Source organism: Doryrhamphus excisus, linkage group LG2 (genome assembly GCF_037039965.1).
Source record: "Doryrhamphus excisus strain RoL-2023G ecotype Guam linkage group LG2, RoL_Dexc_Guam_v1.1, whole genome shotgun sequence".
NCBI classification, from domain to species: Eukaryota; Metazoa; Chordata; class Actinopteri; order Syngnathiformes; family Syngnathidae; genus Doryrhamphus; species Doryrhamphus excisus.
The window spans coordinates 23011809-23026560 of NC_136358.1; the positions used below are offsets into that span (position 1 = coordinate 23011809).

The 14752-nt window shown below is 39.8% G+C and overlaps 1 protein-coding gene and 1 long non-coding RNA gene across 2 annotated transcripts; both read left to right on the top strand.

The window, feature by feature from the left end:
* Positions 1-38: 38 nt before the first annotated feature.
* On the top strand, positions 39-9855 carry penka (proenkephalin a). Its single transcript, XM_058061884.2, has 3 exons — positions 39-181; positions 328-471; positions 9013-9855. Exons 2-3 carry the CDS (start codon positions 331-333, stop codon positions 9595-9597), a joined length of 726 nt encoding a protein of 241 aa, XP_057917867.2. The 5' UTR covers positions 39-181; positions 328-330; the 3' UTR covers positions 9598-9855.
* A 440-nt stretch (positions 9856-10295) lies between these two features.
* LOC131109750 (uncharacterized) lies at positions 10296-13279 on the top strand. Its single transcript, XR_013625923.1, has 2 exons — positions 10296-10327; positions 12972-13279. It is a non-coding gene; the product is annotated as an uncharacterized LOC131109750 (long non-coding RNA).
* The last annotated feature ends 1473 nt before the right edge of the window (positions 13280-14752 follow it).

The window sequence follows — 14752 nt, forward strand, 5'->3', positions numbered from 1 at the left end:
GTTAGGCTTGAATAAAAGAGTGAAAGTGCTGTTTGCTGATTGGCTGGAAAACCCGCGTCTCGTGCCACGTCGTGAGCGCGCGCGTATAAAAAGCAAGCACGGGCTCCGGCAGTCAACCCGTGTGCGCGCGCAGACGAGGACTTGCACAGAAAGACTTTATCACTTCAAAAACAACCCGAAGGTAAGATGATAATTTATTCACGTCACAAAATATCAGTATTGCAGTACAGTGTATAGTAATACGCTCATTTAAATATTTTATATTACAGTGAAATGGTGTTTTTTTGTTTTTTTTTTAACTTTTCCATGTTATTGTTCTCTCCTCAGTCCATGGCTGTCCCCGCACAGCGCAGATGCGTGTGGATGTTGCTTGTGGCGTGCGTGTCGCTGGTGGTTGGAACGGACTGCGGGAAAGAGTGCGCTCTCTGCGTGTACCGCCTGCTGGGACAACACTCCGCTTTCCCTTCACCGGTAATCTTACTTTTTGACTCGTTATTTGCTCCTAAAACACATTTATGCGCTCAATGCGAATAGAAAACTAAAACAAACAAGACTGTCTATAGCATTTTGATTTTATATTAACAATAAGAAAAAAAGTCATGTTTATGATTATGACTAAATACTTATATAAAATAAGATCAGACAGACTTTATTCATTGTTTCTAAACAGTGCAGTACAAAAAAGGATAAAATAGAAATAAAAATCCAAATGATAAAAATAAAAAAAATTAAATACAAATAAAATAAATAAAAAGCTATGAAAAATAATCTCCACAACCTACAAATATAATGAGTTTGTAAACAATGTAAAAATATATATAACTGTTAGAATACACACAAAAAACATTGATATTTGTGAAAATAAAGACTGAAAATAATACTACCGATACTATCTCATATTAAGATTAAGATATATAATTAACTATCTAACAAGATCTCAGTGTATAGACTGGTCATATACCACATCTCATCTTTATCTACATACTGTATTGTATATAAAACTGTTGATTTTGTTAATACTTGGGTTGTTTATATTGTTTATTTTTCTATATTGTGTATTTTGTACTGCTTAACTGACTCTGTACTCTTGTTGCTGTGCAATACAAATTTCCACACTGAGGGACGAATAAAGGCATATCTTAATCTTAATCTTAATCTTAATCTTAATCTTATCTGCTCATCCCTACGTTATACACACATACAGTAAATATGTAGAAATATATGTGTAAAGGAATATGACCCAGTTATGTTTATGTGTGGTTATTAAACAGGCTGACGGATATATCAAATATGCATTGAAGGGGTTTTTAGTTTTTACAGAGCGAAACAGAAGGAAATGATGACATAGGGATATTTGTCTTGCCACCCATTACACACTAAGCTATTATGGTATGTTTGTCATCGCTTGCCACCAGAGGGTGAGATCTCCCAAGTGCCAATATGTCCTCAATTCAATTTTCCTCATCATTAATTCTGTCTTCATAAGCCAGCGGCGCTGAAAGCTCAGCAAGAATGTGTTCTCCGTGATGTCTTAGCAGGCATCCCTGATGCTTGAAAGGAGCTAAATCCCATGACACATGGGAGGTTTTGGAGCAAGTTATGGATGACACTCATTCCCCAGGCAACAGTACGGGGCTTCGTTATTTGGGAGGGTGGCTAAAAAGGAGATTGTGGAAAGGAAATATTCCATTTTGTCTTTCTCTGTTCTTTGCTTTGTCAGAACAAACAATGTAAAATGGGGTAGACGTCTGTCTACTTTTGTGGTCAAGTGGTGATTGAGTCAACACTTGGTGCATGGAAGGGGTCGGGTGTTAGTGAAATGAGAATAGATGGAATGGGCCACCTCAAGTGGAAGAATTTCCGTACCGAATACCGAGAATGGATCACTGGGGTTTCACCGTGGAGATTTTTATTCATGATGTCGCTTTCTCAGCTGACCTCTTTTTACCATCTACAGATCCTGGAAACCTTGGTTAATGTCATCCGTTCCAGGAGGTCCGATTATAACAGAAACGTACTCTAACCAAATCAATTTTCCCCATAACAAAATAATGTCAACTGCATTATTTCGTTGAACACATTCATTTTTTTCAAACCTTGGTTAGTGTCATTTATAAACATACTCTAACCAAATCAAATTTACCCATAAGAAATAATGTAAATTGCAAATATGTTACCACAAAACAAGGTTTTATTTCAAATGGATTGTTTTATTTTTCCTCCGGACCATGTACTCTAACCAAATCAATTTTACCCATAAGAAATAATGTTCATCTGTTCTAAGAATGTTGAACGTATTGTAAATAAAGGACTTGAACGTGAACTCCCTTGGATTATGTCAGAATCAGCACCACTGTTTACTTATTACCTGACTGTGGAAACTTTTATTCATCGCTTATTTGTCACTTTCTCAGCTGACCTCTTTTTTTAACATCTACAGATCCTGGATGACAGTCAAACCTTGGTTAGTGTCATTTAGAAACATACTCTAACCAAATCAAATTTACCCATAAGAAATAATGTAAATTACAAATATGTTATCACAAAATAAGGTTTTATTTCAAATGGATTGTTTTATTTTTCCTCCGGACCACGTACTCTAACCAAATCAATTTTACCCATAAGAAATAATGTTCATCTGGTTCACTTATGACCTGACCGTGGAGACTTTAATTCATGATGTCGCTTTCTCAGCTGACCTCTTTTTACCATCTACAGATCCTGAATGACAGTCAAACCTTGGTTAGTGTCATTTAGAAACGTACTCTAACCAAATCAATTTTCCCCTTAAGAAATAATGTAAATTGCAAATATGTTATCACAAAATAAGGTTTTATTTCAAATGGATTGTTTTATTTTTCCTCCGGACCACGTACTCTAACCAAATCAATTTTATCCATAAGAAATAATGTTCATCTGGTTCACTTATGACCTGACCGTGGAGACTTTAATTCATGATGTCGCTTTCTCAGCTGACCTCTTTTTACCATCTACAGATCCTGAATGACAGTCAAACCTTGGTTAGTGTCATTTAGAAACGTACTCTAACCAAATAAATTTTCCCCATAAGAAATAATATAAATTGCAAATATGTTAACACAACATAAGGTTTTATTTCAAATGGATTGTTTTATTTTTCCTCCGGACCACGTACTCTAACCAAATAAATTTTACCCATAAGAAATAATGTTCATCTGGTTGACTTATGACCTGACCGTGGAGACTTTTATTCATGATGTCGCTGTCTCAGATGACCTCTTTTTAACCATCTACAGATCCTGAATGACAGTCAAACCTTGGTTAGTGTCATTTAGAAACGTACTCTAACCAAATCAATTTTCCCCATAAGAAATAATGTAAATTGCAAATATGTTAACACAAAACAACGTTTTATTTCAAATGGATTAGTTTGTTTTTCCTCCGGACCATAAAGGCTGTGCTGGATTGGCTAGTTGAACATTCATGGCTGGTGAGGCACCGACTCCTTTGGGGCTTTTCATGTTACAACTGGTTGCTCGTTTAGACGATAACAACAAAAAAAAGGAGAATAATTAGAATTTGGTTTACAAAATGTTGCTCTCCAGGGACTGCTGCTCCTCTTTTGCTGGCTTTTCCTTTTTATGAAAGAACAGCAAAAACCCTTTCAGGGTGAGGGTTTGTTTATGCCCCCCATTTTTCCCGAGATTTACTATTTACACACATAAAATACCTATTCTTCTCAATATTAATATAAGTCTGTCTGTATTTGTTTTAGTGCTGAGCACTTCCCCTTTACCGAGATAATGGATCCCATCTCTCAGGTGTGGTACATCAGGATGATGATTAGCCTGCTCCCAATAAAAGGCCATTCCGAAATGTGCATTTTTTTTCCATTGGTATCTGGTGTGACCACCATTAGCTTCACGCAGTGCAAAATACTGTATCTCCTTGGCATAGTGTTGGTTGTGTTGTTGATGAAGGTCTGTAGAATGTTGATCCACTCCTCTCCAATGGCCGTGTGAAGTTGCTGGATGTCAGTCGGAAATGGAACATGCCGTTGCATTCGCTGAACCATAGCATCCCAAACATGTGGGGTGACATGAGTATGCTGGCAATGCAAGAACTGGGATGTTTTCAGTTTCCAGTAAGTGTGTTCAGATCCTTGCGGCATGGGCCGATGGTCTCAGATGAGGGGCACAACAGTGGGCCTCTGCATCTCATCACGGTATCTCTGTGTAGTCAATGTGTAGTGCGCTCATTGGCAGCAGAGGGCAGACACGTCACACCTACCTGAAGCCTAGACCTACACTAAAAGTGCTAGTCATGTTTGTGTGTGAGAGGCTGTTCTCACCACGTATAGATCCATAATTGTGTGGAAATATGGGCTATAACTATAAAAGCAATCTTCATTTGCTAAATGTACTGCAAAAAAGGTCAGTAAGGATAATTCATAATGCCGCCTTCAGAGAACATACTAACTCCTTATTTCTAAAATCACAAATACAGTAAAGTCTCGTTATATCGATATCGGTTATAACGAATTACTACTTATTACGATACTATTTTCATTTCCCGGCAAATTTCTAGTCTTTTATGATATAATTAGTTCCGTTAGTACGATACCTGGTTATTATGATAATCCGGTTACTACGATGCCCTTTTCATCTCCCGCCAGCCAATTTGGTCTGCTTATATCGATACAAAAGCAGCTTAAATCAATCTTTGCTTAAGGATTTCAATACCAAAAAAGAACACGGCGAACGGCTGCTTCCAGTCAACTTTATTTTTCACACTTCCACCACCAGAGCGCAGCACACACACCGATTCCCGCACTTCCTGGTTCACAGGTCATGCTCAACCCGCCCCACATAGCTGGCCAAACACATGCCTGCAACAGAAGAACCAACTGACATAGCATACACACTTATTCCAACGAAGACACAAGCGTACAAATACATGTATTTAATTGTGTTGTATTCAGATATCTTTTTATCGCTTGCAATAATCACTGTTTTTCATATGTACATGCTGGTGGTTGGTTCTTCTGTTGCAGGCATGTGTTTGGCCCGCTATGTGGGGCGGGTTGCGCATGACCTGTGAACCAGGAAGTGCGGGAATCGGTGTGTGTGCTGCGCTCTGGTGGTGGAAGTGTGAAAAATAAAGTTGACTGGAAGCAGCCGTTCGCCGTGTTCTTTTTTGGTATTGAAATCCTTAAGCAAAGATTGATTTAAGCTGCTCGACATTGTTCTATACTATAGAACAATGTCGAGTGCATTATTGCCCACTTTTAATGCAGTTCGGCGCAGGATTGGATATATGGATAGTCCGGTTATATCGGTATTTTTTCCGACTCCCGAGAATATCGATATAACGAGACTTTACTGTACTTCAACTTGCTGATATAGTTCATCTTCAAACAGCTGAAATAATGCATAAGGCTAAAAATAACCAATTAGCTAAAAATGTCATCCAATACTTCTCTACAAGAGAGGAGAAATATGATCTCAGGGAAGAAGTACATTTGAAACACTTCTATGCTAGGACTACGTTAAAAAGCCATAGCCATAGCCATAGTAAACGTATTAGGAAAGCAGGAAGTGAACAAATGTAACAGTTACTGATTGTAAAAGTACCAGATGGAGGGGTAGGATTTAATAAGCTTTGCTTCCTCCATCGCCATAGCATTTCAGTATGTGGAATCAAACTATGGAATGGATTGAGTAAGGACCTCAAACAATGCACAACGATGAGCCAATTCAAGAAACAATACAAGCAGTTGATGTTTGCTAAATACAAGGATGAAGAGTCTTGAACCAGTCATGATGTGCTATATATATCACTATATTGACACTTACTATGGTACCCATTATGGCATTGGATGCTCATATCACCTCCTACATCAGTACGGGACAAACATTTAAAATTTTAAATTTTAAATTTTAAATTTTAAATTTTAAATTTTAAATTTTAAATTTTAAATTTAAATTTTAAATTTTAAATTTTAAATTTTAAATTTTAAATTTTAAATTTTAAATTTTAAATTTAATATTAAACTACTAGCTTTGCTTCTTCCTACTCCTTTTGGACATGTGGAACTGTGAACTGATTATGGGATGCACTCAATTGTAATCTGATGCATGTTCAAATGAAATAAAACCATTATCATTTCCATTACCATAATTTTGCCCCCATTTTTGCACATAGACGGCATGCACGTGTAAGTACGCCGGGTTGGGACCTCCATTCAAATATTTGAGAGGAATAGTTCTTTTGAAAATAGTAAATGTTTTCGGGCTATCAATCACATTCATTTTTTTTCTATAAAGGTACATTTAGTAAGGTAATTTTACAGTTTTTAATACACTTATCAACGTGAGACTGGATAATATGTTTGCTTTTTGCTATTAATAAACATTATCACCACAATACCCGCAACTCTTGTGAGGAAAAGCGGTAGAAAATGAATGAATGAATGATTCACCACAATATTATTTAAATAAATAGACATTAGTAAGGTAAACTGTCCATCACTCAAATATTATTCTCTTTAAGCAAATAATCTCACAAAATAGAATTGTGTCTAACATTACACATGAAGGTTTGTGAGAACGCCCACCAACCAAGTGAAACAGTGTCCTGGGGCCCCTTTTTTCATCATTTACCAATATCTTACGCAGGTCTAATATACAGTTTCACTGCTTTGCTTATGACACCCAATTGCATACTCCCCCCTGAAATCCGAACCTGGTTCACCACAAACGTTCTCAAACTCAACAGTGACAAAACCAAATTCCTTTTCATTCAAACGAAATCATGACTTTCCAGAGTCAACAGCTCCTCCATTTTCATCCAAAGAGTCTGGGTGTCAGCCTGGATTGTGAACTGTCATACAAATTCCAATAACATCAATAACATCATTTAATCTGCTTATTTTCACCTCCATAATATCAATCGAAGGCTGCACAGCGGTTGAATGGTTAGCGCACAGACCTCACAGCTAGGAGACCACGATTCAATCCCACCCTCGGCCATCTCTGTGTGGAGTTTGCATGTTCTCCCCGTGCATGCGTGGGTTTTCTCCGGGTACTCCGGTTTCCTCCCACATTCCAAAAACATGCTAGGTTAATTGGCCACTCCAAATTGTCCATAGGTATGAATGTGAGTGTGAATGGTTGTTTGTCTATATGTGCCCTGTGATTGGCTGGCCACCAGTCCAGGGTGTACCCCGCCTCTTGCCCCAAGACAGCTGGGGTAGGCTCCAGCTCCAGAAGTCCCTAAACCTCAACTGGTCCAGAACCCGGATTTTAACCAGAACTTGTACATTATTTGAAATGACCGACATATCAAAGTATTGATATTTTGATTTGAGTATTGATTTTCGAGGCCAAAGACCTGGCATCAGCGGTATCGGTATTTCAGTACCGATCCGCACATCACTATTACAGAGAGGTAACCTTATTTACCAGCTCAACAGGTAGCATAAGTCTCGTGCTGAAAGATACAGCCGTTCCATCAGTCGGCATCCCAATGAGAGAGGACATCGTGAGTAAGTGACTGTGAAAGTGCTGCATGCTAACGCTATGAGAATACGTTTCGCCCAGTCTGGGGGAGGTCAAAATAAAAAGTAGTAGTCGTTATGGTTGACTCTTTCTACAGGATGTTGCTATTGTTGATGGAGGTAGCATTCGTTGCTATGGGCCCTGTGAACTCAATACGCTCAGGAAGGAAGCTCTGGTCATGCTTAGAATGACCAAAATACTGCATTTCATCTCATCCTCAATGTACCCGCTACTACATGGTCATACAATGTGTAGAAAATGATTAGATGTTGATGGAGGTTTTAATGGGGGGGCTGTATAGGGTGAATCTCATTACATGCATTGTTAATGGTAATGGTAATGGTTTTATTTCATTTGAACATGCATCAGATTACAATTGAGTGCATCCCATAATCAGTTCACAGTTCCACACGTCCAAAAGGAGTAGGAAGAAGCAAAGCTTATTAAATCCTACCCCTCCATCTGGTACTTTTACAATCAATAACTGTTACATTTGTTCACTTCCTGCTTTCCTAATATAGTTAAAGTTTTTTTTACTTGATTTTTTTTATTTTATTTTATTATTATTATTATTTTTTAATTTATTTATTTATTTATTTATTTATTTATTTATTTTTTGTCATGTACCAAAGTAGGAGGTGATATGAGCATCCAATGACATAATGGGTACCATAGTAAGTGTCAATATCGTGATATATATAGCACATCATGACTGGTTCAAGACTCTTCATCCTTGTATTTAGCAAACATCAACTGCTTGTATTGTTTCTTGAATTGGCTCATCGTTGTGCATTGTTTGAGGTCCTTACTCAATCCATTCCATAGTTTGATTCCACATACTGAAATGCTATGGCGATGGAAGAAACAAAGCTTATTAAATCCTACCCCTCCATCTGGTACTTTTACAATCAGTCACTGTTACATTTGTTCACTTCCTGCTTTCCTAATACGTTTCCTAATACAAGTTTTTCTTTGTTGTTTTTTTTTTGTCACGTACCGAAGTACGAGGTATGACCATACAATGACATAATGGGTTCCATAGTAACTGTAAATATAGTGATATGTCCTCACATGGTGAGAAAAAGCTGACTTTGTCAGAAAAAGTCACAATTTTTAAAGAAAATATCAAATCATTCCACCAGTTTGAATACAATAATAATGAAATCTATGCCAATGATTTGATTTTTTTTTCCAGACATGCTCACTAGAGTGATTGTTACATTTGTTCACTTCCTGCTTTCCTAATATAGTTTAATTTTTTTGTTTTTGTCACGTACCGAAGTACGAGGTATGACCATACAATGACATAATGGGTACCATAGTAACTGTCAATATAGTGATATGTCCTCACATGATGAGAAAAAGCTCATTTTGCCAGAAAAAGTCACAATTTTAAAAGAAAATATCAAATCATTCCACCAGTTTGAATACAATAATAATAAAATCCATGCCAATGATTTGATTTTTTTTTCAGACATGCTCACTTGAGTGCGATGGTGAGTTGGACAGTCAGAAGCTCCGCCTTTGCTGGGACATCCTACTGCAGGAAGAAAACAACGTTCCTCTCGGTGGGGACCTCCGACCACAAGAAGCAGAAGCAACTGGCATCATTCCTACGCATGACGAGGAAGAAACACCACCAGGACACCAACTGGCCAAGAAGTACGGTGGCTTCATGAAACGCTACGGTGGCTTCATGTCTCAGCGTTCGCCTTCGGAAGGGTTATTCGGTGATTCCGCACATCATGACGAGGAAGAAAGCGCTCGCCTGGACATCCTAAAGATCCTGAACGCAGTGCATGGTGGGGAGGGGGGCGGCGAAGAAGGCGAGGCTGTGAAGCGGTACGGAGGCTTTATGAGGCGCGCTGATGACGGGGAGGTTCAGGGCGACCTGCTGGAGGCGGTGTTAGGCCGTGGGCTGAGAAAGCGATACGGAGGGTTCATGAGGCGTGTAGGCAGGCCTGAGTGGCTGGTGGACAGCAACAAGAACGGGGGAGTTTCAAAGCGTGCATGGGAAAATGGCGAGCTCCAGAAAAGGTATGGGGGCTTCATGGATTAGGAGCTGATACACTTCATTCTTTTCTATTCAACCAATAACCTTCATCCAGCTTTGTATAAAGTGCCGCTGCCGACGTCATTGCTTCAGTGTGTCCTGTGATAACAAATATATGCATACTATCAAACGCATTTGTTTTGATATTATTTATTAAAATATTGTGTTGATCGATTTCATCTGTTTGTATTTCTGTATGCTCCTCATAAAGTGTTCACTGTTGTGTGTGTGTGTTGTGGGATTGGCTATCGACCACCTTGGTATTTTATCAACAGTGATGGGAATAACTGCGTTACTAACGCCGTTACTTTTTTCAGTAACGGGTAATATAACTAATTACTTTTACTGCCAGCATAACGCCGTTACCATTTTCGACATCCCGTATCTGCACGTTACTGAAGCCGTCTAAAAATGTATCACCGACTGCATAACTAATCTGCAGCGCAGTGAGTGTGGCAGAGTTACAAGGCCAATCAGAGAACTTGGGTGGGCGGGTGTTTATAGCACATAACCAATGATGATTGGCTAAGATTTAGTAAAATTGCGTCTTCAGCCAATCAGCGAATTTGGGTGGGCGGGTGTTTAGAACACATTAGCAACGAGGATTGGCTAAGGTTTAGTAAGATTGCGTGTTCAGCCAATCAGCGAACTTAAGTGGGCGGGTGTTTAGAGCAGGTCCAAACAGCGTTTGCCAAATGGAAGTTCAGACGCTACTTTAACCTCGTTGATGTCAAAGGTAAAATATACTTTATGTACCCGAAAAAAAACTTTGTCCACGTCTTGTGTGAGCAACTCAAACCCACAGAAACACCTGTCGACTGTAATAAGTGCAAAACTCTGCATTGGTACCCGTCTTTGCTGTGTGTGTGTAGGGGGGGGACTGGGGGGGGGGACTACTGGTAACTAGTTACTTTTGTAGTGGAGTAACTCAGCTCCTTTTTTTGAGAAGTAACTAATAACTATAACTAATTACATTTTTAAGTAATGTACCCAACACTGGTTATCAAACATGTCAATAAATGAGGTTGATTGTGTCAGGAAGGGCTGGCACCGTACAAACAAAGCCAAAACATCTTGTTCTCCTCAGTTATCAGTGACCTTGGCATAAAACTTGCATGTAATCTGGAGCCCAGTCACAATCTCATCGGTCAAGGGTCTGTTCTGAGCTCAATAAAAGTGGGTCTGGGCGAGGGTGGGCCGCATCAGGTTTTCCAAAAAAAACGCACTTATTAAAAACAGAAATATGAATAAACTTTGCTTTGGTTCCGATTTTCTACAAGAAAAGTCACATTTATACTCTTTTTATTTACAACATATTGCGCAACTGCAGGGTCTTGAGACACATGCTAACTCGCAAACTAGAGAGCTAGCGACCTAAACGGTAGCCTTCAAGTTATTTCCTTTAAACTTAAAAAGCCAAAAACTTACCACTTCCACACGGATAGGGAGGATAACTATTAACAGTTATTTAACCTTTAACATGAACATTAATCAAACGTAATATTTTTTTCTGGGTACATGATACCATACAGCATCCATATCAAACTTGCGCGGGCTGCACTGACATTAAACTTTCATATCAAGGCGGGGGCCTCTAACTAGTGTCCTGCGGGCCACATTTGGCCCACGGGCCGCATGTTTGAGACCCCTGACTTAAAGCTTGTTTCTCTGTCCCTCTTCGTCGTCACACAGGCTGGTGCTCTTATATAAACAAACCCCTGTTGTGTTTTGCATCAAAGCCTTGTCTACTCAGAGCTGCAGTAACATTCCTTTGGATTACCGTAATGACATGTATATCACTGGAAAACACAGAGGGCTTCACTTCAGCAACAGTTGGAATTATTTTGAAATGAGCAAATGCTTAAAGACCTTTAGTTTTGTCCTTTGTCACCAGCAACAGCTTTGGCGTTAAAAGGGTTGTAATGAAATCATTGGAAAAGTGAGGGTCCATGAGCCACAGGGCTAAGATCGTCCTAATGTTTAAAGACGTTGACATTACCCAAGTCCAAAGAGTTCTTCAGATTTGCATCCCTCCATCACCTCAGGTCATCTGGAGCTTCTTCTTCAAATAATTGCACTACAATTGAAGGTCTTGGTTGAAAGCCAGACTGGTGAGAATATCGGAGCTCATTGCAGTTTTAGCATTTTCCTTTCCAAGAACATTTTCTTCCGGCTTTTAGCAGGAGCAGTTTCTCCAAGAGTCAGAGGACTTATTCATTTGCAACTGAGGACGAGTGGTAAAGGCCCAGGCCACACAGCTAGGAAACCCGAGTTCGATTCCACCCTCAGCCATCTCTGTGTGGAGTTTGCATGTTCTCCCCGTGCATGCGTGGGTTTTCTCCGGGTACTCCGGTTTCCTCCCACATTCCAAAAACATGCTAGGTTAATTGGCGACTCCAAATTGTCCATAGGTATGAATGTGAGTGTGAATGGTTGTTTGTCTATATGTGCCCTGTGATTGGCTGGCCACCAGTCCAGGGTGAACCTCGCCTCTCGCCCGAAGACAACTGGGATAGGCTCCATCACCCCCGCGACCCTCGTGAGGATAAGCGGTAGATAATGAATGAATAAATAAGAATTTCTTCATTTTTTCTACACGGCGGATGAGTGGTAAGGGCCCAGGCCACACAGCAAGGAAACCCCAGTTCGATTCCACCCTCAGCCATCTCTGTGTGGAGTTTGCATGTTCTCCCCGTGCATGCGTGGGTTTTCTCCGGGTACTCCGGTTTCCTCCCACATTCCAAAAACATGCTAGGTTAATTGGCGACTTCAAATTGTCCATAGGTATGAATGTGAGTGTGAATGGTTGTTTGTCTATATGTGCCCTGTGATTGGCTGGCCACCAGCTAGGATAGGCTCCAGTACCCCCGCCACCCAAGCGGCATAGAAAATGCATGGATTTATACAATTGAGTGTACAAATCTCTTCATTTCAGTCCCTTAACTCCTTTGTGGCAAGCTGATGTGTTCATGTAATGGTTCAGATTGTAACGGGGGGAAAACAAGACCAAAGTGCAAGACACAGGAGGCAGTTGAACAGTTGGTAATTAGCTTTATTAGACAGAAAATGGTAGCAGACTGAGAGTTGAATGGCGTCTTTCAGTCAGAGGCGGGAATGTAGCAAGTCATGGGTAATGGGAATGAGCCAACCTGAGGCCATATGAACTTAAATCGTAACACAGGAAGGAGATTGGACATTCTAGAGATTGGGCATATAGGAAAACTCCAAAAGTTCTTTTATATTTTTCTCTTTGTTCTAAATGTTAATAATGTTAAAAACTGCATTTCTGTCATTCATTTTCATGATTGTGTTTGGCGGGCCTTTATATTGCTGACTTTTCTTTTTCCTCTGAGCTTTATTGTCTTTTTGTTTTCGGGTAGCTTGCGTTGCGAGAGCGGAGCAGTGAGGCAGGACGACACAATCAACAACGAGTGCTATTTTTCAGCCGTGCGTCCACACCAAGAAGACACCAGCATTCTTCTCCTGTATGCCAAGACTTCCTGTTTATGCTTTGGGTTTTTTAATGCCTTGTGCCTTTTGTCATTTTTTTGGCAACTTCCTGAACTGCTTTGTTATTCTGACTCAGCTCTACCTTCACCACGACAGTCTGCATGCATCAATATAGCAATGTCACGTATCCTATTTATTATGTATTGTGTAAAACTAAAAGAAGAACAACATCCACCAATACGAGTTTATAGTTTGTTTTTCAGAGAGTAGTAGTAATGTTGTTGTTGGATATGTGCGGCAACAGGCAGTGTGTTAGCGTGAATTAACGTTGTGCACCAAACAAATATGCACACTAGCATCCAATAATGTCATCAGACCTGACCTTCACAGCATCATCGGGGGGCTGTGTACCTGCACGTGGCTCAGGGGTGCTATAGGCTCAAACCGTCCAGTCCCAAGGTTCTTCAATCAGTTTTCACAACTTCCCCCCGACTAATCTTGTACCAGCTGACTATCTGCTCCATCCAGCAGTACAAAAACAGGTGATGAAGTAGATCAGGGGTCTCAAACACGCAGCCCGTGGGCCAAATGTGGCCCGCAGGACACTAGTGTGAGTCCCCCGCCTTGATATGAAAGTTTTATGTTAGTGCGGCCTGCGCAAGTTTGATATGGATGCTGTATGGTATCATGTACCCAGAAAAAATTATTACGTTTGATTAATGTTCATGTTAAAGGTTAAATAACTGTTAATAGTTATCCTCCCTATCCGTGTGGAAGTGGTAAGTTTTTGGCTATTTAAGTTTAAAGGAAATGACTTGAAGGCTATCGTTTAGGTCGCTAGCTCTCTAGTTTGCGAGTTAGCATGTGTCTCAAGACCCTGCAGTTGCGCAATATGTTGTAAATAGAAAGAGTATTGTAGAAAATTGGAACCAAAGTGAAGTTTTTTAATTTTTTTTGTTTTTAATAAATGCGTTTTTTTGGTTTTTTTTTTGGGAAAACCTGATGCGGCCCAGTCTCACCCAGACCCGAGCTCCAGTGGCCCCCAAGTAAATTGAGTTTGAGACCCCTGAAGTAGATTCTCTCACCATCTGTGGTCTTGGTACTCTTCTTGTCTCCTCGCTCTTCGCCGTTATGCCCAAACTCAAACGCCAATCACAGTTTATGTAACGCTGCTTTTTCTCTCTGGTCTCTCTTTCCCCATGTTATTTTCTGTGGTTTTAATAATTAATCTTCAATGCAATCGGAACAGGAGAAATATACCTGTTGTAAAGCAAAACTGTTTTGGAAAAAACAATCATACAGTTCACTAATACTGCATGAGTGATGCTGAACAGGACAGTCACAGTACCAAACAAGCAAGGCAAAAAAATAGCCTTATACCCAATATATGGAATTGTATATTGTTATTTGGTTATGGTGCATTTCAGGTGGCATTGTGTTGGAACAAAAGAATTATAATTAGCAGTGAGTAACAAAAATATGATAATACACTAGAATAAACTAAATGGACATAAGCATAGTTGCAGTAATTCAGGCTGGGAGAAGGAATTCATGACATAACATATTGTAGAGTTTCAATTCCACCCTTGGCCATCTCTGTGTGGAGTTTGCATGTTCTCCCCGTGCATGCGTGGGTTTTCTCCGGGTACTCCGGTTTCCTCCCACATTCCAAAAACATGCTAGGTTAATTGGCCACTCCAAATTGTCCATA